This window comes from Embiotoca jacksoni, unplaced genomic scaffold (assembly GCF_022577435.1).
Source record: "Embiotoca jacksoni isolate LCO1_2020_lvr unplaced genomic scaffold, fEmbJac1.0.p SCAF_10, whole genome shotgun sequence".
NCBI classification, from domain to species: Eukaryota; Metazoa; Chordata; class Actinopteri; family Embiotocidae; genus Embiotoca; species Embiotoca jacksoni.
In genome coordinates, this window is record NW_027185230.1 from 11,830,678 (window position 1) to 11,854,844 (window position 24,167).

A 24,167-nucleotide genomic window follows, 5' to 3' on the forward strand; every position below is an offset into this window, starting at 1 on the left:
CCTGGTGACTAGACCATCTATTAATAACGTTTCTGTAAAATAACATTTATTATTATTATTACAGAATTGGTGATTTAAACTCGTTATAATAATAACTTGTTAATGACTTATTGATATATAAATATTCGAACTGGTTGCAGGTGTAAACATACTTATGTTTTAGAAAATAATTACATTGAACTGCCACAACTTCAAAACGTGATAATGCTTGCATTTATAAAAGCATTAAAAGGTATCTCTTGTTTGTATTTTCCCAGTAGATAAGAATAAATCAGTTAAAAAAAAAAATATTCTGACAAACAAAAGCTGCTGTTGTTTTCACAGATTTTTATTTTATTTTTATTTTTTTAGCGCTTGTTACTGCCCGTTGACAGCAAACAAAACGCACGGCCCGTTCTTGTTAAACACCCCCGATTGGTCGTCTCCCCCGTCAAGTCAGAGCAGTCTTTAACGTGATTGGCCTGCGCGTCCCGTCCGTCAACCGGGACGCTCCCGGTGATGTGGCCGTTGCGACGGGGAGGCGGTGCCAAAACCTCCGCGGCAAAGCGGCACAGAGGAGCGGCGGCGTCGACGAGGCGGAGAGCGGAGTGACGGAGCGGTTCATCTTTTTTACATGCTTAAAACACCGAGCGGGGACGAAGACTCACGCGGACAGATAGAAACGCATCTGAAACACGCAGCTCGCCATGGAGTCCTATGACATTTTAGCCAACCAGCCGGTTGTGATCGATAACGTAAGTATGATGACGTCACTGATCCACACCCAAAACCCGGAGGCCCGCGAGCCGGGCTAACCGTTAGCTCCGTTTCACCATTGTGTCAAAGCTAACGATATCGCCGGCGGGCCGCGGCGTCCAATGTGCAGCAACCGCCACCGTTACTTCGCCGGTGGTGTTTCCGCCCTGTAACGACCCCCACCTCCCTCCGGCACCGCTCCGGGTGTTTTCGGTAGCTGTGTGTGTGTGGGGGGGGTCCAACGCGGACCAGGGGGCGAGCTACGCTGGCTAAAGCTGTAGCTAGCTTACCCGCACTGACCGAGCCAGCTGATCTCCGGCTCCTAAATGTCGGCAGGTTCCTGCACCGTGTTTCTAAACACCCGTCCCGGGGCGGGTTGAGAGCCTGTCAAGCCGGGTGATCCCGAGCCGGTAGCTTCCTCCGGGACGGAGCACAAAACAGCGGATGTTAGCGTGACAGGGAGAAGGAGTCCAAACAATCAGACGACCCCCCCTCCCCAATAACATCAGCTGCAAATGGTTTTAATCTGTCATTAATGTAATTAAACTGTATTTAAAACAGGTGTTTGGCTTCAGTGGTGACCCGCTGGAACTGCAAGTCAGCTGATCGATCAGAACAGAAAACTGATCCGGGACCAGAGGGGGGGGGGGCGACTTATCGATATTTTAAATCATATCGTGATATGGGACTTAGATATCGTGATATGAAATAAGTGTTGTGTTTTCCTGCCGTTAAAAAGCTGCGTGACAGTAAAAAAAACGATGCGATTCCAGCTGTTTCTGTTATTAGTCTGCATTACTGATAATTATTCATCAAAAAAAAAAATATCCTCATGTTAATGTTTTTGTGGAAGCACCAGAAGTCATCCCGACGATATAGTTGCAAATGCATCCGGTCAAACCTTTCCTGATGTTTGATTACATCCTTATCGCCCAGCCCTTGTACTTGCACAGGCGTTACCGCGGTGACCAACAAGAAAACAACGAATCAACTTATCGCGAATGTCCATGAAAACGGAATATTTTTGCACGTCGGACAGCTGGTTTAGACGAAACTGTGACATTTTAACACAATGAATCGAACAAATTGTTTTATTACAGACCTTTAAAACAAACAAACCAACCGTCGGGTTTATTAGTGAGGCGTGTTGTGAAACGACAGTAAAACGTTTGAAGCGGCTCCGCGGCTGAAACGGCTGATAGAAGTCGCAGAAGTCAGAGTGACGTCTTGTGTTTTTGTTTCCGAGCTGAGGTGCCAGAAGCTTTTCAAGGATCTCAGTTCTCGCTACCGGCTTCCTGCGCTTTCCCCGAGTCGTACTTTTACCGCCCTTGAAAAGGTAAATACGAGGTGTCGAAGGAGCCTCGGACCACGATCGGGACCAAAAGGACCGACGTTCGGCCCGACTCAACGAGGCGACGCCGGTCCGGATCAAGCTGAAAGCGTAATTCGATTCGTTTGTAAGCGGTGGAAACATTTTCCCGATTTGGGTTTTAGGCTTTTGGATCGATGACGGGAAGTTGAGGCCGCGTATCAATCTGTCACCAAACAGTAGAAGGAGCAAAAGAACCTGGAGAAGACGAGGTAAAGGGGACGTCGCGCCAAAGTCCTTCGGTGAGCTCACGGGAAAAAAAAAAAAAAAAAAAAAAGCAACGTGGAACCAAAACAAAACCGGATCAAATGTCTAAAAACAAAAAAAGAAAAGGGGGAACTCGGACACGAAGCTCGAGCCGGACTTTCAGGTTTGAAAACGCCCGACGAATCTCCGAAGGACGGAGCCGCCCGAAGAGATTTCGGGACCGGTAGACGTTCGGCAGATCGATATTTCCCGGATCTTCTCGGGAAGTTTTCTGAATCGCAGCGTGCTCAGATTACTCGGTTTCTGACCTTTTTAGCGAGTGAAGAAACCTCCTCTCGGTGTTTTTTTTTTTGGGGGGGGGGGTTCGTGCTTTGGTTGGTTGAGCTGGAGTTAGAAAGGAGAAACTAATGCAACAGAAGCAGACTCCCACAGAGGAGTGTCTGTCGAAGCAGCGCGAGACGGAGGACGCTGTGTGTGTGCGTGCGTGTGTGTGTGCGTGTGTGTGAGTGTGTGACTGCCGGTGGCCTCGGGCTTAAGTCTCATGACCCCCGTCGCGTTAGCAGAACCCCTCGTTCCACCAGAACACCCTCCCTCCCTCCCCCTCCCTCCGCCTCCCCTCCCCGGTGGCGCCGAGCTCAACTGTACCCGTATCTCTCTCTTCCGCAGGGGTCAGGGGTCATCAAGGCTGGTTTCGCAGGTGACCAGATCCCCAAATACTGCTTCCCCAACTAGTAAGTGATCCGTCGCCTCTTTTACAAAGATCTTCTATTCTGCAGGGGAGGATGTGCCTGCTGACTTTTTTTTTTTTTTTTCTTTTAGTATCAGCTAATCTGCTGATTGTTTGTGTAATAATAATAATTAAAAAAAATGTCAGGAATCTGTGGGACAGTTTCATGCAGACAACATCCGATTATTATGGGACGTAGAGTTGACGTAGAACAGAAGGAAGGAGATTGTGAGTAAACGTGTCCGTGCTTTGTGTGTGTGTGTGTGTGTGTGTGTGTGTGTGTGTGTGTCTTTAACCGTGCGACCTTTTGTGTGCAGTGTGGGTCGTCCCAAACACGTGCGCGTGATGGCGGGCGCCCTGGAGGGGGACCTCTTCATCGGACCCAAGGCCGAGGTACCGCACACCCTCTTCATCCCCGTAGATCTCAGCCCGTTTAAACTGCATCGCCCAAGTTTTTCATTTTTATACCTCCCGAGCATCTCACCGTGCTGCAGCAGCAGCCGTCTCCATCGCCGTGCGCGGTTACCATGGTTACGGGCGTTATTCTGGTCCCCAGCAGGTCAATGTTTTCCCTCTGCTCTGCGGGTGACACAACAGGTCGACTCCCCTCGGGGAATCCAGTCAGCGTTAGCAGCTGGTATTAGCATTAGCGTCTGTTTCCTGGGTGGGTTACCGTGGAGACCATGAAAACAGCCAGGTTTCTCCAGACGGAGAACAGATGTAGACAAACCTGTTTTGTACAAGACGCACTGACATCAGAGAACGTTACTGACAGATGCTGAATTTTCCTAAAAGATGTCAAATGTTCCTAAAAGACGTAAAACGTTCTTAAAAGACGTAGAACATTCTTAAAAGACGTAGAACGTTCCTTAAAGGTGTAAAACGTTCTTAAAAGATGAAGAACGTTCTCAAAAGATGTAAAACGTTCCGAAAAGACGCAGAACGTTCCCGATAGATGCAGAACGTTAAAAAAAAAAAACGTGAGGATCTTGTTATTAAAGGCAGAACAACAGGTCAGACGAAGGAACCTGCTGGAACCTGTACTGAACAGAAGCTGCCGGGTTTTTATTCCTCAGAGCTCGGTTCTCTTCAGTTCTCATCGGTTCTCATCAGCTCTCTTCGGTTCTCTTCAGGTCACATGACCTCCTTCCTCTCCGAGTCCTCCGGCGATCACTCATGTCATGAGTTCTTTTTTCCCCTCCACACTGGGCTGCTGTGTGTTCAGTGTTCTTTTTGAAGCATGTGACTCCCAACATCTCGTCTCTCTCCGGGTTGGGTGGAACAATAACAACGCGTTCGTTCCGTGTGCGTGTCTCAGGAGCACCGCGGCCTGCTGTCGGTGCGGTACCCCATGGAGCACGGCATCGTGAAGGACTGGAACGACATGGAGCGGATCTGGCAGTACGTCTACTCCAAGGAGCAGCTGCAGACCTTCTCGGAGGAGGTGAGCTCGTCCGCAGCTTCCCTCGCGACGCCGCTTCCGCCCGTTTAACAACCCTTACCCCCCCCTCTCACCTTCTGGTTTTTCCCCTTCCCAGCATCCCGTGCTGCTGACCGAGGCTCCCCTCAACCCCAGCAAGAACCGGGAGAAGGCCGCCGAGGTGTTCTTCGAGACCTTCAACGTTCCCGCGCTCTTCATCTCCATGCAGGCCGTGCTCAGCTTGTAAGAAAACTCCCGTCCGTCACAGCAGTCGTTTGATGAATTCTTACCCAGCATGCACTTTGTCATCACGTCTCTGCTGACCCGCACTTTGACGATTTGACAACATATTTACAAAAAAAAAAAAAAAAAAATTGTTCCGAGCTGCTCAGTGCAGGACATCAAAATCAATGTTTCCTACAGGAGTCAGAGCAGTTATATTATTTATACACAAGATGGCGGTGAAGCCTCAAACACGGGACCTTCACTCACAGCCTCTGCAGGGTGGCGTTGTCAGTTCGGCTCTTCCTGGGTCTCATGCAGACTTAACATGTAGGTCGGCATCAATAATAAAAAAATAAAAAAAATCGTTTGATCTCCAATCGGATAAAGTCACAAATCAGATGGAGTCAAATGAGGGAGATGTAAAGTCTAGAGGTGCAGCCGGCGAAAAATTAAGACACAAATTCTAAAACATAAAAGATAAAACGGACAACACGGGACAGCTTTTTCTCAACTGCCTCTGTGGTTCCCGCCGTCTGCCTGCAGAGGGCGACGTCGCCGCATCTGCGCTCTGATATCTGCAGACTATGCTGTCATATGAAGGACATGTTCAACCCTCCGAGAACAAGATAGTAATTCTGTACGCTGCTGTAGCGAAAAAAAATTCCCCTCGGGGATTAATAAAGTAACTACCTAACCTAATAATAATTATAATAATTATAATGATAAGCCCAAAAGATGAAGCTGCACATCCCGCAGCGTCCGCACTTTGCGAATCGGAGACGACGAGACGACGTTTCCGACCTTTTTGATTATTATTTAAAAAAAAACAAAAAAAAACAAAAACATTTGTCCGGCGCAGGTACGCCACGGGCCGCACCACCGGCGTCGTGCTGGACTCCGGCGACGGCGTCACCCACGTCGTGCCCATCTACGAGGGCTTCGCCATCCCGCACTCCATCATGCGGGTGGACATCGCGGGCCGGGACGTCTCGCGGTACCTTCGCCTGCTGCTGCGCAAGGAGGGCTACAACTTCAACACGTCCGCCGAGTTCGAGGTCGTCCGCACCGTCAAAGAGGTGAGGCGCGAGGCGGGACCGGACGCCCGCGAGGACAAAAAAAACAACAAAAAAAGAGCGTCGCTCGTCCATGGCGCCCGATGACCCGACGCTCTCTTCCCTTTTCCTCCGCAGAGAGCCTGTTACCTGTCGCTCAACCCTCAGAAGGACGAGACTCTAGAAACGGAGAAGGCCCAGTACGTCCTCCCCGACGGAAGCACTTTAAATGTGAGTCCGGGAGAAGCGTGCGTCGGAATATATATATATATATATAAAATATATATAAAAAAAACAACTCCTTTCCACCCCGATAACCAAACTACCGGTTCCCCCTCCCCTCCCCTCCCCTCCCATGTCGTTTCTTCCAGATCGGCCCGGCCCGGTTCCGCGCCCCGGAGCTGCTGTTCAGACCCGACCTGATCGGAGACGAGAGCTCGGGGATCCACGAGGTTCTGGCCTACGCCATCCAGAAGTCCGACATGGACCTGCGACGCACGCTGTTCTCCACCATCGTCCTGTGCGGAGGGTCGACGCTGATCAAAGGTCGGTGGAGACGTCCGGCCGCCTGGTCGCGTCCGTGTCCAACCTTTTGAATATTCGATATTTAAATCGCCGCGTTTTCTCCCAGGCTTCGGGGAACGACTACTAACTGAAGTCAAGAAGCTCGCACCCAAAGACGTCAAGATCAAGGTGGGTTCGGTAACATGGGCGCACAAAGCTGTAAATAGGTGCTAAAACAAAATCTGTAAATATGTGCACCTAAATCTTTAGATATGTGCACGCGAGTCTGTAAATATCCACAGGAACCTAAAAATATGAATATGATCAGCACAAGTATAAAAAAAAAAAAAAATCTATATCTAAATCTATATAATATTTGTGACCTTTGATGGCTGTTTTTTCTTTGCAGATCTCTGCTCCCCAGGAGCGGCTCTACTCCACATGGATCGGGTAAGAGTTCAGAGTTCAAAGTTCAGAGTCCAAAGTTCAGTGCTGATTATGTACGGAGAGAAATTAGTGTGTCATGTTTGTTGTGCGGTTGGTGAGTAAAGAGCCAGATTTAGAAATGTTGGCTGCCGTCTTTTGCATCCGGAGTGTGATCAGAAGTAACCAGGGGGTGGGGACCTGGCGTCGAAGCCCCGCCTCCTGCCCCGCCCCTCCACAGCAGGCTGACACAATCAGTGTCACTTCCTGAAGTTTAAAGGGGGCGTGGTCGGGCATTTGGGGGCGGGGCGAGGGGCGGGACTTCTATGCCACGTCCTTTACCCCCCCCCCCACCTGGTCACCGCTCTGGTTTGTAAAAGAAGTCTCAAAACTGTTGAAATTCCACGACTCCCGCGGGGAGGGTGCGTTCGAGAGCGCCGTCACTTCTTCTCAGAGCGCCCTGGATGTCGTTAGTAAATCTTGTTCTGTGTCTCTCAGTGGCTCCATCTTGGCGTCGTTGGACACCTTCAAGAAGATGTGGGTGTCGAAGCGGGAATATGAAGAAGACAGAGCACGTGCCATCCACAGGAAGACCTTCTAGTCAGCGTTCTGCGAATGCCCCCCCCCCCCCCCCACCCCCCCACTCCCCCCGAACAAATCTCTCTTCCTCCCCTCCCCCCCAATACTGCTGGGAGACTCCTTGACATCTGCGGGTACCTTCTGCGTCATCTTCTTATCAACCCTACAGCTTCTTAAGCCCCCCCCCCCCCTCCCTGTTCCCCCACCCCCCCCTCCACCCCAACCCCATCACCCCCCTCGCTGTCCTCCGGTGATAGAACCCTCCGAACATCCCCAAACATTCACATACAGAGGGGAGCTGTCAGGGTATCTCGGAGGGGGGAAGAGGGGGGCGGGGGTTTAACACTGTGGACTCTCATTTTAGGCCGTGTGTCCGACGTTAATTTGGTCCACGTTGAAGTATTGGTATCGCTCTCTCTTTACGACGCCCTGCGAGGTGTAGAATATTCTAAAATGTCAATAAAGCTGAATGTTTTTTTTTTTTTTTTTTTTTTTTTTTTTTTTTTTTCTTTTCTGTTTGCTACTGTTGAAATTTCCATTCCATGTTTATTTTGTAGTTGTTTTTTTTGTTGTTGTTGTTGGTTTTTTTTTTCCCCCCCTGTCATTGGATTAGCTCGTACACAGAAAAAGAAGTACTATAGCGACGTGTAGTGCCAGCGAGGTTCAAAGATGACCACTGTATTATACACACATGAAAATCTGCACAGTTATTATCTCGGTGCGACGTCAATGCGGTTAATTTATCATCCACCTCTTTCTCTGTTTCCACGGTAACATGACATCACATGTTTGTGTCAAGAAGACTGTTCAAAACGTCTTTCTTTTTTTTTTTCCGGTGTGTGTCTGCTGACGGATTAAAACGGCGTGTGGGAAATGCCTTGATTTTTTTTTTTCTTTTTTCCAAACCACGTTCACGACGGTCGAGATGAACACTTAAAGGAACAGCCCTGTGTCTTTTTTTTTGTTTGTTTGTTTTTTTTGTTTTTTTTGTTTGTTTTGCTACTCGACTCGTGCACTCGGCACCTCTGCTGTAGAAGACATCACATCAGGGCAAAACCACCTCAAATAAACTTTAATATTATACAAATCATCGAGGTTTCATTGAAGTTCAAATCAAAGCAAACAGAAATGTGACTCTGCCAATCGGGAGGAGCTGCCCGACGCACATTTTCATTCGTGAACAGCTCGATTTTCAAAAGGCGGAAGAAATGGCCGGAAGGTTTTGGGAGTCCTCGGGACGTTTATAGCCGTTTGATTTCGTAGCGGTAACACAGCTGGAATCGTTCGCACATCTGTCTGGATTCGACCCACAAATTTATTCCTCGTAGCGTCCGCTCGTAGACGAACCTTTTTCTTTTAAACTCGCGTGTACGACTCTTTTAAGTTTTTTTTTCTTTTGCTTTGAACCAACTTTCTCAAAAATCGTCTGGACGATTTGAGAAAATCTTTCCCGCCGTCGGTTACTTTGCTCGATTGCTTCGATTTGGCATCGCGAGTCGGCGACGCTTCGAGTTCGGGATTCGAACGCAAGAGTCGAATCGAACGTAGGTTCGAAGTCGACCGTCGAGGCGAAAGGACTCCCGATCGCCCCGTCGATCGATCGTCGGGCACAACTTTTACTGTCGATGAATCGCTTTCGACCTTTCAACTGGGCTTTGAGCGGTCGGCTTCGTCGCGTTCGCTGGGAAATTCAGCGTTTATTTCCCGAGAGGCTTGTGCTGTTTGATCGGAGGTGTCGAGTGCAACGTTGTCGCGGCTCAGATTCGGAGAGGAACGTACTTTCTGAAAAAGGTTAGGAAACCCCGATGTTTTTTTTTTTTAATTTTTATTTTCAGCGTGTAGCGTTCAGGCTCGTGTGATTCATAAAGCCGCCGACCCGCTCGAACCGTTCGAGGCTCTGCTCAGTTGCATGTCCGTTAATGGTGTACAGTCATCGGCCGCAGAGACCGTAGCTTGGGTGGTTAAAAAAAAAACACCAAAAAAACCCACTTAAGAAATCCAACATGGCTGACGATTAGTATTTGTAATACTCCCCCTCCACCACCCTTTCCCTCTCTATGTACTAGTAAAACTCCAGGGTCCTATGATTTCCCTGCATCTCCGTGGCAGTGAAGGGGTCATGTCCGCCTTACTCCGGCGCACCCGCGCCGGAGCGTCCACGTCGTCTGCTTTTTGGGTGTTTTTAAAAAAAAAAGAAGAAAAAAAAGGAGATTTTAGAAAGAAGGTTGTAAAACGTCATCAGCCTTGTGTACAGTGCAATGCTTTTAAAAAAAAAAAAGAAAAAAAAGAACCACCACGAAAAAAAACCCATTGGATAACAGACTTAAAAAAAAAAAATGTACAATACTGTTTATTCAAGTGTTTGCTTTTACTTTTTCGTAAATTCAGTATAATAAATAAGTTAATGGCTGCTCCTCGGATGTCTCGTCATTGATTTTTTTTTTTTTTTTCAGCTGCTTTTAAAAGACCCTCAGGGTGCCAAAAGCTCACTTTTATTACATTACATTACTTTTATAAACACAAAGGCAGAATAATTATACGTTTCTGCAGAATTTATTGCGTTATGTGCTGAAAAAAGGTGTAAATCAGTTGTGAAAAAGCACATTACCAATTGCTGTCTTGACAATATTTATACAAATATTTGATCCCCTTTGACACAATGCGGATACAGATTGAGGTGACATACTTGGAAAAATTTGCTTTTTAAATCATTTACTGAGCAAAAATGTCAATAGATGTCAAATTCTTCTTTAAAATGCTAACTCCACCCCGGGCAGAAGAAGCTTTTAGTTGAAATATCTCCTCGCAGGTGTTTTACATGATTCTCCTTCTCTGGCATCATCTTGTTAAAATTTCCGGGTTCTTGGGAGACTTTTTTTTCTTTTTTTTTCTTGGGCTGAATTCCTGGACAAACTGGCAGAGCAATGATTTATTACAAATAATTTAGGAGATCTTTTAAAAAAAAAAAAATCTCTTGCCAGACAGAGCTCTTTAGACACCACGCACTTAAAAAGCAACAGAAAACGGCGAGACGATCGACGTCAAGAGGTTTAAATAAGAGCGGTTCCACCTGTCGATCAATAAGGAGCTTCTTATCATGAGAATTTAAAAGGTTGATAAATATAGACATTTTCTCCAAATGACAGATTCTTGTCTTCTTTTTTTTTTTTGTTACCTAAATTATAAAAATTACCTCAAAAATGTACATTTAAATAAAAATAAAAAATCACCATGAAAAGGCAGTTTTGCTGCCTGCAGTGTTTTGGCTGACCAGCAGGTGGCAGCGTTCAGCCTCCGTTTCATGCAGCAACAACAAAACAACAACTTTATTCCCTGTAAACATCTTCCACACGTCGTCTCTAATTATTTCCGGGCTGTTATTTATATTTCTCTGCAGCCGGTTTTCGACAGTTGACTCCTTTGTTGCAGACTCCCTTTTTTTTTTTTTTTTTTCTTTCTCCCTTCTCTGTATTATTTCCTGCTTGCAGGTTTGGTGTCACATCACCGTGTATATTTCCCGAGCTCGGTTTGACATCAATGGGACTTTGGAATTTCAGAAAAGTGACATTATAAAAGTCCTGATTGAACAAAAATACTCGATAAGCCGATCTACGCAGTGTGGGCTCCCTTCTTGTTTGACACCGCAAAACTAATCCAGGATCAGTTTGACGGTAAGAAGCAGAGACTCATCCTCCCGAACCTGAACGAGGTTTCCGCGTCTCCGCAGAGGAGGCTGAAAATATAATAAATTCATACTTTTTTGTTAAATACACGTAATCAGATCAAATATTGACATGCTTAAAATATTTGTATTTTCCATCCTCTGAACAAGCAGCTTTTAAATTATGAGTGAAACAGGTGAGACTAGAGCCTTTATAGTTTGTGAAATCCTGAGAATTATATACGAGAATATGAATAATTAAAGTTCCGTGCCAGAACAAAAAGTACAATACTGTCTTAAAGACATACAGTAAATAGATATTTAATATCAAAATGATCAGTATCATCATACACATTTTTTTTAAATATATCATGTCATATCCAATAAATATTAGGAAGATTTCTGAAAAACATCAGTAAAATAAGAAAAGATATAAACATATATACACATCTGTACCATATGTGACAACAAAATAGTCTTGAAATATCAAATAGAAAATATTAGTAAAAATGTATACATTAGTCAAATATATCAAGTGAATCAGCAACATATGTAAGAAACAAGTAAATAAAGAAATAAACTATGTAAATGTTGATGTATATTTACACAATTGGACTATATTTATTCATATTTGTAATGTATTATAAATAATTTAAACAATAATTTTGTTATATAAAAAGTTAAATATTTGAGAAATTTACATAAAATATATCAGTCACAAACATTGATAAACTGATAAAACAAAGAATATATATATTGTTTGTATATATATATATATATATATATATATATATATATATACACACCCTTTTATATGCAGTCTACAGATACACACACACACACACATTCATATTTTTTTTTAAATGAGAACATTTTAATAAATGTCTGAAAGTAAAAAATAAACAAATCAGAAGAAATGCAGCTCAAAGTGCTTCACAGCAAGAAAATTTATTCACATAAAAACAGACACACTTTCAAATGTGATGTTCTTTTTAGTATCAATAGAATCGATCGCCGAGCAGATTCGACTTGTCGCAGAAGTTCTACTTCCGGCAGAGCTTCACACGAACCCGCTGCACTGACGAAGAAGCTCCTTTCCAAAACGTCTTTTTCCCCGATGAGTCTGAACATTTTCCGCCACATTTACCTGGTGGAAAATAAGCACATGAATTATGGATGCGAGATCAGATAAATATCTTGCATCCCTGAGTAATGAGAAGGAACTCGGGGAGGATGAGAGAGCAGGAAGTCAGCAGGTGGTGGCGGAGGAAATCGTCTAATCAGCCTCCCTCTGCTGCCTGGTCCGCGAAGAGACGAGAAAACAAAGACGTTCAGCCGTCGTGTTGACGAAGTCCCGAACGCAACTAATTTACTGCTGTCAGAAAACGTCTGCTGAAGTGTCTTAAAAGTGCAATACCGCAGATGGCCACTAGGTAGATTTATAGATAGCAAATTTTAGTGGTAAGTAGAACGTCGTACGACGCTGTCAGCTAACATCCCGAGGATGCTGGAAGTGTTAGTTATTAGCTCCTGCAGCCATCAAGCGGGCACTCCCATCGTCTGTGCATAAACAGGAAGTGGCCTCGGTGACGTCACCCACAGGTTTCCTGTTCTCCCGGCCGGTACAAAAAAAATGGTCAAAGAGTTGGTGTGTGGGTGGAGCCAAATGAAGCCTGGTTTCGGCTCGCCAACTGCGACTCCGCCCACCTGTCAGTCTAAGCAGCCTTTAATTCGACAGAACTTTAAGCCTCAATTCAATTTTTATCGGTTAGTTTGTAGAAAAGAAAAAAAAATTCATACAGTTGTTGTGACTGGGGGAATTAGCTACAAAAACCAAGGCCAGGCTGAAAATATTTATTTCTGATATAAACACGTTTATTTTTGCTTTAAACATGTTTCTTTCATGTTTCTTTACGTTGTCTGTTGGGACTCAGTCGCCGCTGGAGCCTCCAGTGGACATCAGAGGAACTGCAGGTTTTGACCCCCCTCCACCTCTCACATTTGGAAGGTCCAACAGGAAAAGACGACGTCGACCGCTAAGCCATTCTCCAGGCTTCGTTGTCACTACGTCCGTCTTTAAATACCGTCCGCGACGTCTATCGGACCTGAATGCTTCTTCTGCAATCGTGTGCGCAACATCTCTAGCTTCTCATCAAACTTCCTGCGAGCGCCCTCTCAGCTCTGCGCGCATCAGAGAAGAAGAAGAAGAAGAAGAAGAAGAAGAAGAAGAAGAAGAGGCGCTCACTCAGCTGTCTGACTGCCTTGACGGGTGAAGTGGCCTCAGGCCGTGCTGCTGATTGACTGCCGGCCTCCGGCTGCCAACTGGCTTCCTGTTCTGTCATCACACTCAGACCGAATTACCCGTCAGTCTAATGAACTCTGCTGAGGCGCGAGAGGTTTACGGCGACGGGGGGGGCAGAATATTCAACACATCGTAATCCCGGGCAGACGTTTACTGCGGTTCGGCACAAGAAATGAGTCCTGGCGGAGCAGTTCCACCTTTTGATACGTGCTTCTGTTACTTAAAAAGCTGCAGCTGATAAAAAAAAAAAATTTTAAAACCCCACTGCAGCAGCTTTGTGGTGCGAGATGACTGGATCCACGATTGTCTTGTCTCTCTACGCTGGTCTTTTCTGTCTCTGCTCTCCCCAAACCTCAACCAGTCGAGGCGGATGTTCTGCACTTCTTTTAAATCTGGTTCTGTTGGAGGTTTTTCTTCCTGTTAAAAAGGGGAATTTTTTTCCTTCCGGCTCAGGTGGGAATTGTTAAATTGTTTTAAGGTTAATACAATTAAACTGAACTCTAGGAAATCTTGCTGAATAAAAAGCAGCCACCATCTTGCAGGAGCGAGTTCCCGAACATGCCTACCAGGTACAGGCCCAGGGGCTTAATCAACTTTTAAAGATGGCGCAAAACTAGTGCAGAGATGCTGAAAACTAACCTCAAACAAACAGAACATAACTACAAAGAGACAAAACACGACGTATGATCTTGCGTCTCCTTTGTTGGGGCTGTGGCGGAGGGAGAGGGGGGGGGGGTTCTTTCACATGTGTTAGGAGGCCTGTTCTTTAATAATCCGACTCGTTTCGGGAGTGTTTTCATGTTAAGGCGCAAAGTATAGATCTAAACTGAATTGTGCAAAAGATTTCAGCACTCAAAAACAAACATCCTGAACCGTTTTCAACCGGTTAGTTTCGTACAGAAAGAGCGGTGCTGAGGTCGGTAGGGGGGGGGGGGGAAATAAAAAATCAACTGAAGCAAACAGAACGCAAAATAAAAACCCAACTCCAGGAAACGTGAAGCTGAAGTCTGGAAACTGGCTGACAGAAGAGGGACGGTTTAAATACTTGGAGGGAGGGAGAAGGGCGGGGGGTGGGGGGGGGGTGATGATGATGATGAGGGTAACGAGCAGCAGGTGGGCAGATGGGCGGGGCCAAGTCTGAACCCGTGGGAGAGGCGACTTACAGAGGAAGACCATATATGGAAAATAAATCAGATCTCCCCCGTTCACCTGCACACATTCAAAGTAATTGAATGTGTGCAGGTGATTCAAAGTATTTTAATTGAAATAATTGAAATTGAATTAATAGAAATTCAGTCAGTTATTTCATAAACTGTTGGTTTCTTCATCTTCTTTTTTTTTTTTTCACAAATCAATTCTTGTGATTGTAGTGTTAAATTAAAGTCAGAGCTCGTTAAAAATGCGTCATGATTTTTTTTTATAAACCTGGGAATAATCAGAAAGTTTAAAAACATCAAAAACAGAAGAAGTTCTGACGTAAAATTCAGAAGAAATATTTCAAGATTTTCGTGAGGTTGTAAGTACGCAAATTGAGACGCAGCACAAGTTACCAAACAAAATGCAGCTGATCAGAGTCATTGATCATCTTTTGTTCAAAGGTGATGTTTTAGTTGTTTCCTCCCATTGAAGCAGCTTTCAAACGACACGCGGGTGGATTTAGTCGAGTCATCAGAGGCTCCTTCAGGTGAATCAACCTGCAACCACTGATCAGCTGTTGGCCTCCAGTTTCCTGCAGAATACTGCTGACTCGGCAGCATTGCGATGTTCAACGATCAATAATCAATGCGGGAATTATTTTCAGAAAGAACCACCAGAACACTGATCAGAAGGAGGGAATTGATCTAATGACACCGTAATGACTCGTGGGAAACATTTACCATTTGTATTTCAGGACAGAACTTGATGTTTTGTTTTTTTGTTGTTGTTTTTTTTATAAAGCCAGCCCCTAGTGGCCCTCAGTGGTATTACACTTTAAGGCTTCACTTTTCGGACCCGGACGCTACGCACATTTTTATATACAGTTTGTGGTTTCTGTTGGAGATTTTTCCTTCCAGCTATTTGCTCTGTTCTGAGGTTCGGTTGTAGAAGTTTACTGCGTGAAGTGCCTTTAAAAATAACTCGTGCTCCGTTGCGCACGGCGATAATAATTCATCAAGTGGCTTTGGCTCCGCTGTCGGTGGTACGATAATGACTCGATAAGAGATGAACTGCGAGGCTGGGGTGCCGCGAGATAAAAGCAAACGCGCAGCCCCAAGCATCAAACAGCAGCTGCCTCCGAACTGGAAAGGACAAAATACATCTTGATAGAGGCAGCGGCCTGATTTCCCACAGGGGGGGAGGAGGAGGAGGAGGAGGAAGAAGAGGAGGAAGAGGAGGAGGAAGATGGTGGTCCACATGTGTCCGTTCCAGCAGTGCACCACCATCATCCGACATAATCTGAAGCCACTGCAGCCGCTGTACAAGTTGGAGTCGGATAGGATTTCTCCACCAACTGTTTCGAGTTTCCCGGTAACGGAGCGGGCGGGAAGGAGGTGGGGGAGGGGGGGGGGGGTAGAAGATTTGACAGTGTACACAACAATCAGCTCGCCTGGAAAAACACAGCCGCCCTGAACTGCGCGGAGGGGGGTGGTGGGGCGGGGTGGGGATTCGCATGGGTGACTCGCTTTTGCATGCATTAGCATTCGTTTGGTTTTATAAAAAGAATCGTCAGAAAAACAAGCAGCTCGAGTTTTTTTGTGTTTTTTTTTTACATTTCAGACACAAAAGACAGAAAAGTGAGACGCACTCTCTTCCTTTCTGACGTCTCCACTTGTGGCCGAGCGGTTAAAAAAAAAAAAAAAATGGGAAGCGCTGCCGACTCCCCTCGTCCCCCCCGTTTCCTTGGTTACCTGGCATGGCACACACACACACACACACACACACACACACACACACACACACACACACGCACACGCATATGCACACACATACACACACACACACACACGGAGTGAAACAAGCTGGCGTAAAATTCGGTGCGCTGTTGTGAGAGCAGCAGATGCAGCAGTTTGATGAGCGCACACACACACACACACACACACACACACACCTTCAGAGGACGTTACACCGACTTCCATTCGTCTACGAGACATTTAACCTTCACTTAACCTTCATCAAACCAACCGCTAATCCTGAACACGCGCTGCCTTCAAATGGGGTCGTGCTTGCCGTATACTACGCCGGCCTTTTGCTCGTAATCTTCCGAAAGCTTCAGGAGTTTCTCGATGCATTTCTAATGATTTCCAAAAGTTGGTGGATGCCGTGGAAGTTCGTTTGTTTGTTGGATGGTAATTTAATATATTGTAATTTAGACATTTTAAATACGTCCTTCCATTCTACCTTTGCATTTCCTGCATTACGTTGCGCAGCTCCCAACAAAAATATACAGGAGAGCAATCGCGTGACCGCTTTTTGGTTTCAACTCGTCACATGTTGGACATTTGGTTGATGATGTGCATCATCCAATGTAGAAAGATGGGGCTGGCAGTTGCAGCGCAGCAGCAGACAACAACTTTTTTTGTTTGTTTTTGTGCGTATATGTAGTTTGTGTGCGTGCATTTATTCTAAAATAATAATTTTTGATCCATCTTATTTCTGATATCTCACACGTATTTGTAAATATTTTCATATTGTGTGCACTTTTTGGTATTTCTTTGCTGCCGTGATGACAGAATTTCCCCACTGTGGGATTAATAAAGTTAAATCGATCTAATCTAACTCGTCAGGAAGCTCAATAGAGAAAGATGAGGCTGGCAGTAGCGGCGCCGCAGCAGACGCACGTTCGCGCCCGAGGCAACCGTCACGCACCTTTGCTCCTAGACGTCGGCGTTGCCCCGGCAGCAGTGTTCTCCCGCCTTCCCGTGTCGTAAACCCCGAGCTCACCAGTTCCATTTGAAGGCGGCAGCAACCATAATCTGACCGTGGGGGTGTTCGCCGCACTGACTGAGTGTGAATGCCTGTCGGACTGATGTGTCACAGCTCTTGTGATTGATCAGGTGTCATCGATGTCAGCTGGGAGGGCCTCCACCTTATCTCTATCGCTCTCTCTCTCACACACACACACACACCAAGGATAAAACACATCACTGCTTAACGTGTGAAAATCCACAGCTTCAAAGTCTACACTGATAAAACGAAAGCGCACCGTTTCATCTACAGAATCTGCATTTCAGTAAGCATCCATTAGCATCAGCTGTCTGACAAACAGACTTTCCATTAGGCTCATTTATATTGAGTAACCACCTATGGATTGTTGGCACAGAGCTCAGTCAATCCATTGCAAACACACACACACACACACACACACACACACACACACACACACACACACGCATACCAGGACGTGACAGCCAATCTAACGAGCCACCACTTATCCGACAGCCTTTTTGCCCAGGCTCTCATGGCCTCGACTGAGGCGCTAATCCGAGTTCGATCTCTCGGACTCATTGAGCGTCAAAGGAGCAGGGGTGCATGGGAGGTGAATCATAAAGCGCTTTGAAATGGCCGAAAGTGAAAAGGCGCCATAAGCGGGACCATTTATCCTCTGGCACCGAGCTCGCATCACGTCGTGCAAGGTGGTCGCCCGCCGACGGGACTGACCCGCGGTGCGACTTGGCGAAAGGACAATTTGGCACGCGGACAGGAGAGACCAAGGATTGAACCGCCAATGGTACGATTAGTGGCCAACCCGCCCTCGCATCCGAGAGCCGCTGGAGGCACAGCAGTTGTGAAGCAGTGGACTGAATAACAGTTTCTCCCTCAGGCCAAAAGACTATTCAATAATGATCCAACACACACACACAAACGTGTTGCCCAGCTCCTGCCGGCTGGGCAGCTCACGCCCAGCGATTGGTGGCCTTGTGAGGTGGTCTATGAAGTCCCCGAGAATTTGGGGATGTTCTCTGGCCTTATAGACGCCGTTTGGCCTTTTTATTTAATGACGAAGGCGGTGTGGTTACCCCATGTCAGGTCACTGGGAATATTTACCCCCAGAGAACTTGTCCCGTATCTCCTCCGCTGTGCCGCTGATGACCTCGGTCATTGGGAGACGTTTGGGGAAAAGGTGGTTGTCCTTGCATTACTGTGCCGGAGTGGTCACCTCCTCCCCGTATGCCGTCAATCCCACGACTGTTGAGACAAACTTCAAAATTGTGTTTGAAGCCCGTCCTTCCCTGCAGCCTCCAGTTCAAGGGATGACCACCTGGAAGAGGTCTGTAAGAAAGTCCAGGATACAATGACACAGTGACGGCACAACAAGCTGCCCACATCACACGGACACCTTATAAGCTCTTTGTGTCGAACACATTCATTTGACATATGAAGCAAAACAGTAAAATTTTGTGGTACCAAACTAAAATAGCCAGTGACAATCGGACGAGACATTCCATAGCTAATCGCAAGAAGTCTTTAACATCATTTTGTTAAATATATTTTTTCACTGAAATGGCTCATTTATAAATCTCTTACTTCAAAGGAGGCCCTTTCCTCCCCTCATTACCCCGTGCAAGCGCTGTCATATTCAGCCTAATGTCCGGCTCGCCGTCCATCTGCTTGCGGTTGCCCTCAGGAGACCTCTGTCATCATCTCACAGCTGGAGGAATAACTTTGCCCATATGTTACTGGCAGGCAGTTTCGCTTCGGAAACCGGCGATCAGAGCCTGTATCTGCCATTGCGTGACCACATGCTGGGAAGCAAATGTAGAGCAGAAGGGCAGGAGTCGTGCTGGCTGATGGGTTGATTTTCCATGTTCGTAAGTGACCTGGCATCGGTCGACATTCTCCTCCCTTTCCGCTATCTGCGTGGTACCCTTTTCAAACTCGTCTTCGTAACCAGTAACAACCCAAAAAAAAACAACCTCACAACTTGCCATAAATGGGCTTCCGCAGTTTAAAGTATCTTTAAGTGTAAACTCGTATTTTTACCATTTATTTTTCTCAATTTGGAAACTTTTCAGTTTCCAAACTTTGTGCACCACATCACCAGACCGAACCACACTCAAACTATATTTTCCATACTTTATTGACAAGGACACAAAGCACTTGACAGCAAAATCGGTAGTGAAAATGCTCACAACTCATTCATATTTACTTTAGCAGGGCTGGATACCAACATTTTATGACACGGACTGAAATTGCTTCGAGACCTTATGGTATCCAAAATTGCCTTAAGTCAAATTTGTGTCATTCGCTACAAAGGCTATACTACCCCAACACGTTTCCATCGTCTTTCCCCACAAAGATAATATCACTTGTTTTTTTTGGTAAATCTGACAATGCAACGCTGAACTTCCCTCTTTTAAACCAACCTTGGGTCACATATCAGTTCCTCTTACGACCGCAATAACGAACGCAAATTCTCGAAATTTCCGCAATATTTGCGAGAGCTTGCAATTCTGCAAATTTCCCGGCACTTTTCTGTAAACACTATCGTCAACAGAAGCTCTGCTGAAAATATTGCGGTATAAGGAAGACTTTCCGAGAAAAAAAAACCCCTCACTTAATTCACAAAAATAACTACATGTACAATCAGCGAGTCTCTGCTCCCTGTCCTCTCACCATCAAAACAAACTGCGGCTAGCTAACCGGAGCAACAGGAAGTGACGGGGTTTGTGGGAAATGTGGTCATATTGTGGGAATGAAGAATATGTTAAATTCATTTTCTGCATACATCCAATTATAGGAGACGCCACTTCTGTTTTTGTGCATACAGTCTGTGTTGACTTCCTTGAGTTGCAAGTGTTGCTAATTCCTGCAGGTTTACCATAAAAAACCCTCAAAATCAAAATCAAACATTTTTGACAGCAACAATCACAATAAAACACTCAGTTGTGCTGCAGAAACTGGAAGCTTCTCTTTGCCGAATTGGCTGGCTACCGTCGACCGATGTCATTTGAGGCATTAAGGGATCATCTGCTGATGATCTCTTATGGTAGGTAGGTAGGTATTTACTTTATTAATCCCCGAGGGGAAATTTTTTAAATTTAAATTTAAATTTAAATTTAAATTTATAGCTGCAGAAAACAACTTGGCTTACACTCCTCCCCTCTAAACTGAATGAAAACTAAAGCTTTGTACCGTAACTTTTACTGCTTTGTTTTAATTTTTTTTTGTTGCAATGGATTTTATAAAATTGGTATTGAAAAGGGAATGTTCAAGAACCGGTATTGAAGTCAAGGTATCGGTACCGGCATCAAAAATACGCAGCCCTATACATTAGTCAGTGAAATACTCCCTGATTGCGCCCGTTTCTCTCCTTAGGGAGCTTTTCGGAGGATATAAGAAAAAAACAACAACAAGGAAACTGAAAATAAATATAGGATGAAACCTGAAATGGAATATGAAAAAGATCAAATAGAAATGTGCAAATCGAAGCCGAAATCAAACAGAAAACGTAAAAAATTGCAACGATAAAGTGAACTTGGAACTAGAACAACAACAAAAAAAGAACAGAAAAAAGGGACATTATACTGTACGTTGAAAATAACTTGTGACTAACTAATACTAACTTTAATTAATAGCCCGGTGATGGGTCTGACAACTGCTACAAACTGCGCTGGATCCTCGGTATTTGAAACATTCCTACAAATCTCATTCAGTACAACGTAAGGCTGAATGGCGTCATGAACATTAAAACTCAACCACTGAAAACTGGAAGAAAATCCGTTTCAAGTATCTAAATGCTCCCAACAGCATGTACATCACTCCTTCAGTAGATTAATGAAAATGTCGCGAGTCGTAAAACACATTGACGTAAAGCAGCCTCATTTTCTTTCGTTGTATTTGAGCCAAGCGACGACAACGTCCGACACACTTTTAAGATGCTCACTAACACATGCTTATCGACAGAGCTCACTATCAAAATGAAATCATTTACGCTTTGAAAGTTATTTATAAAACACATGTATGTCAGCAAGCTGTCTCCACGTCACAGTTTTAAACATTCTCGCAAACATACTTTGACTTTTCTTCTCCATCTTTATCCAACTCGTCGCGTTTCCATTTTCCATATTTTCTTGTCGGCCTCTAAAGCTCCCTCGGCTGATATTTCTCAATTTAGGCAACCTGGCTCGGCTGTACTGTGAGAGCCGCTCTGTCGGGGAAGAGTTTGGGTCATATTTTTTTTTTTTTTTCATTACCTTTCCCAAAAACCAAAACAGACATCAACAAAAATGTATCCTAATTAAACTGCGCAGCCTACTTATCTGCTTTTAATGTAAGTCCCAAACGTGAGCACGTCTGGCTTACCTTAGCTTCGGAAACCGTAATAATGTAGCAAAACCTCCGAGGTAAAGAGTTAAGCCCATCATCAGCCGACCACATTATATGCTATACAAAATTTCCCTTTTGAGGGATTAATAAAGTATCTATCTATTATAATTGCTGCTTTCAAATGAAAGTCGTGAGCATGGGAAGTCGTGAGCACGGCAGGGGTTCAGGCGGTTAAGTCTTTAGAACAACCGCAACATGTTTCGCATCAAGAAGCCGAAGAGGCTGACGGTTTAGCAAACTGGATGGCGAGTACGTCAAAACTTTGGAACTCGCACCTTAGAAAAGCCCGTGGTTGTGAACGCCACAGGAGGGAGGCGTTTATGGACTCTTCTCCTGAACGCGGTAAACACGACCCCATTTGAAGGCAGCAAGTGTTACAAACATTCACAGTCCAGAATCTCTTGTACCAGAGTTTAAGCTCACGTCAACGGTCGTGTCTGGTCACTCATTGGTTTGAGCCGTATAAAAGCAAAATATACTGTTTGAAAATATAAACAACAGAGCATAAAGCTATCCTCTGTGTAAGTATGTTTTTCTTGAATAAGTATCAAAATATTTGTCCTTGTTTCATCGCACTGTTCTACACGCTAACTTGTTCTGCTTGTTTTTCTTTTAAATTTGAACTTTTGCAAAAAAACGTAAGAAAAAAAATGTAATATTCAAATTGTAATTGCATTTTCAAGTTCGAAGATACACCGTTTAAGAGGCCCTCTTAAAATTCTGTATTAGTTCCGCTCGCTGCAAGTCCTCTTGATTTATCAGTAAACTAAGATAATAAATAAAAGAAAGGAGGTTTAAACAAAAAAAGATTAGTTCGGGTTTGAGTTTTGGAAGAAGTGACTACCCTGTTTCTTTATCTCCATGTCTTCTGGATGGATCATCAGCTCAGGACGATCGCTGACCCTTTCTTTGGGACCCATCTGCTTTAGCCTCAGTCTTTTTGCACGATATAAGTAGCCTATTGGTGCCAGGAAGTGCGTCTTCCCTGTTACAAACGAGTCAATGAGAGACTAAACACTTTTCAACCAACCAACAAAAGGCGAATGTTCATAAGCTAGCTACATCATATAAACTGCCAGTGACAGTTTGGATTTCAGTTGGCAAAATTGACGATCGACAGCTAAAGATGATGAGGCTACTTTTATCTACGATATTATCATATATTATAATGAAATTTGATGGTAAATTTTGGCACCTGCCATTTGACAGTAACACAATGCGGTTTATTTTTGTAATTTAAAGGTTGTGAAGAGCATGAATATTGATTATTAAACAACATTAAACAATGATTTTTAGATTTTTTTTAATTTTTTTTTAATCTAGACTTGAAGCAAGCCACAAGCGAGAAAGGCTCTGTTCCCAGGCTGTATGTTTAGTCCTAACTTTCGTTGGGACTTTAAAAGAAGCGTTCTTACATCCATATTCAGAAATGAGCATTTCTGGTCTCGCCTCTGCTTTACTTTTTTTTTTATAAAGTTGTGAAGTTGCCGACACAGATTTAAGCTGCAGGTTGTGTTTTCAGTTTTTTCTCTAGCTCTTGCCTGCTGCTAGCGGCTCAAAGGAATTTTGAGTGAAGTGATCAGCTGTTTCTTACCGAAATATACCTCGTAAAGTCGCAGTCGGCTTCTCCCCTAAAACTTTCATGTGCAAAAGCTGCGACTTTTTTGTCTAAGCGACACATATTTTGGAAGGCAGTTGTCGGTCAGTTGGACTAATCATTGATCGTCCAAGCCGTAGAAATGCTACACCTGTGTCGGAAAAACTCATGGGGAGTTTTACTTCCTGAACCAGGAGCATCTGGAAATGCTCCTCCTACTTCACAACTCTGTCACCTTCTAGCAACAGGGCTGGGAGGTGGGCGGGGCTTAGTGAAAGGTCAATTCTCCCAGCTCCTCTTCTTCCTCTCTCTTCTGTCCATTTCCAAGGTTTTGCTTCTCATGTTCTAGAACTCGAAGTTATGTCAGTCAAACGTCTTCATCGTTTCCTGTCCCTGAAAAGCCAGCTCGGCTGAAATAAGCCGTTTCACTCGGGCAGGAAGAGTTACAGAGATGAAGTTGATTTGAAGCAGTATTTGACTTGCTGAGAGTTTGCGGACTGGGATGTATCCGTTACACACCGTTTCCAGCTGTCAGCCTCTCGTCAGAAGGGAGTTTGCTGGGACTCATCATTAGGTGTTAGTCGGTAGCGTTTTGCCCCGTATCGCTGAGCTGATCTCGGGTCTGGGCGAGGAACCGCACACTGACCCCATCCTGTTGAAGGACGTGGCTTTGGTCATGCCCTCGCTGCCCACGGTGGACAGGGGGAAGCTCTCGTAGCTCTCCGCCGCCCGGTTGCCGCACTGGCACCGCTGCAGTGTCGCCTTCAGTTCCCTCTGAAAGTTGCTGTTGAGGAAGCCGTAGACCACGGGGTTAATGCAGGTGGAGGCCATCGCCGTGAGGTGGCAGGCGGAAAAGACGGTGTCGTGCTGGCAGTCGGGTAGCGCCTGGTGGTGCCAGTCAAACAGAGTGTTAAAGACATTCAGCGGCAGCCAGCACAAGGCAAAGGCGACAACGATGGCGAGCAACATGACGTTAATCCTCTGGGCTCCCCGCGTCCTCCTGCTGCGCTCCAGCATGTCCCTGCACAACACAGCATCACGTCTATTGTCAGACAATGC

At 45.1% G+C, this 24,167-nt stretch overlaps 2 protein-coding genes across 6 annotated transcripts in view; one reads left to right on the forward strand and one right to left on the reverse strand.

Moving 5' to 3' along the window:
- Positions 1-527: 527 nt before the first annotated feature.
- Positions 528-9,655, forward strand: actr1b (actin related protein 1B). The gene is made up of 11 exons (XM_069166985.1): positions 528-734; positions 2,978-3,042; positions 3,356-3,431; positions 4,357-4,482; positions 4,577-4,701; positions 5,543-5,759; positions 5,874-5,966; positions 6,107-6,281; positions 6,367-6,428; positions 6,649-6,689; positions 7,161-9,655. Exons 1-11 carry the CDS (start codon positions 687-689, stop codon positions 7,261-7,263), a joined length of 1,131 nt encoding a protein of 376 aa, XP_069023086.1. The 5' UTR covers positions 528-686; the 3' UTR covers positions 7,264-9,655.
- Positions 9,656-11,249: 1,594 nt separating this feature from the next.
- npy8ar (neuropeptide Y receptor Y8a) overlaps positions 11,250-24,167 on the reverse strand; it is a 53,237-nt gene continuing 40,319 nt past the window's right edge. For 4 of the 5 annotated variants that reach the window (XM_069166960.1, XM_069166942.1, XM_069166951.1 and 1 more), the window contains exon 5: positions 16,166-24,129. In XM_069166960.1, the coding sequence (XP_069023061.1) occupies positions 23,679-24,129 (451 nt within the window). In that variant the 3' untranslated portion in view covers positions 16,166-23,678. Of the gene's footprint in view, positions 12,050-16,165; positions 24,130-24,167 lie in introns of those variants that run through there. The other variant, XR_011179123.1, reaches the window with a different exon arrangement.

Excerpts from the sequence above, each read along its gene's own strand:
- actr1b (XM_069166985.1), top strand. The coding sequence starts at position 687 with ATGGAGTCCTATGACATTTTAGCCAACCAGCCGGTTGTGATCGATAAC. Across the intron at positions 735-2,977 it reads AGCCGGTTGTGATCGATAAC|GGGTCAGGGGTCATCAAGGC; the intron begins GTAAGTATGATG and ends TCTCTTCCGCAG. Across the intron at positions 6,282-6,366 it reads AGGGTCGACGCTGATCAAAG|GCTTCGGGGAACGACTACTA; the intron begins GTCGGTGGAGAC and ends GTTTTCTCCCAG.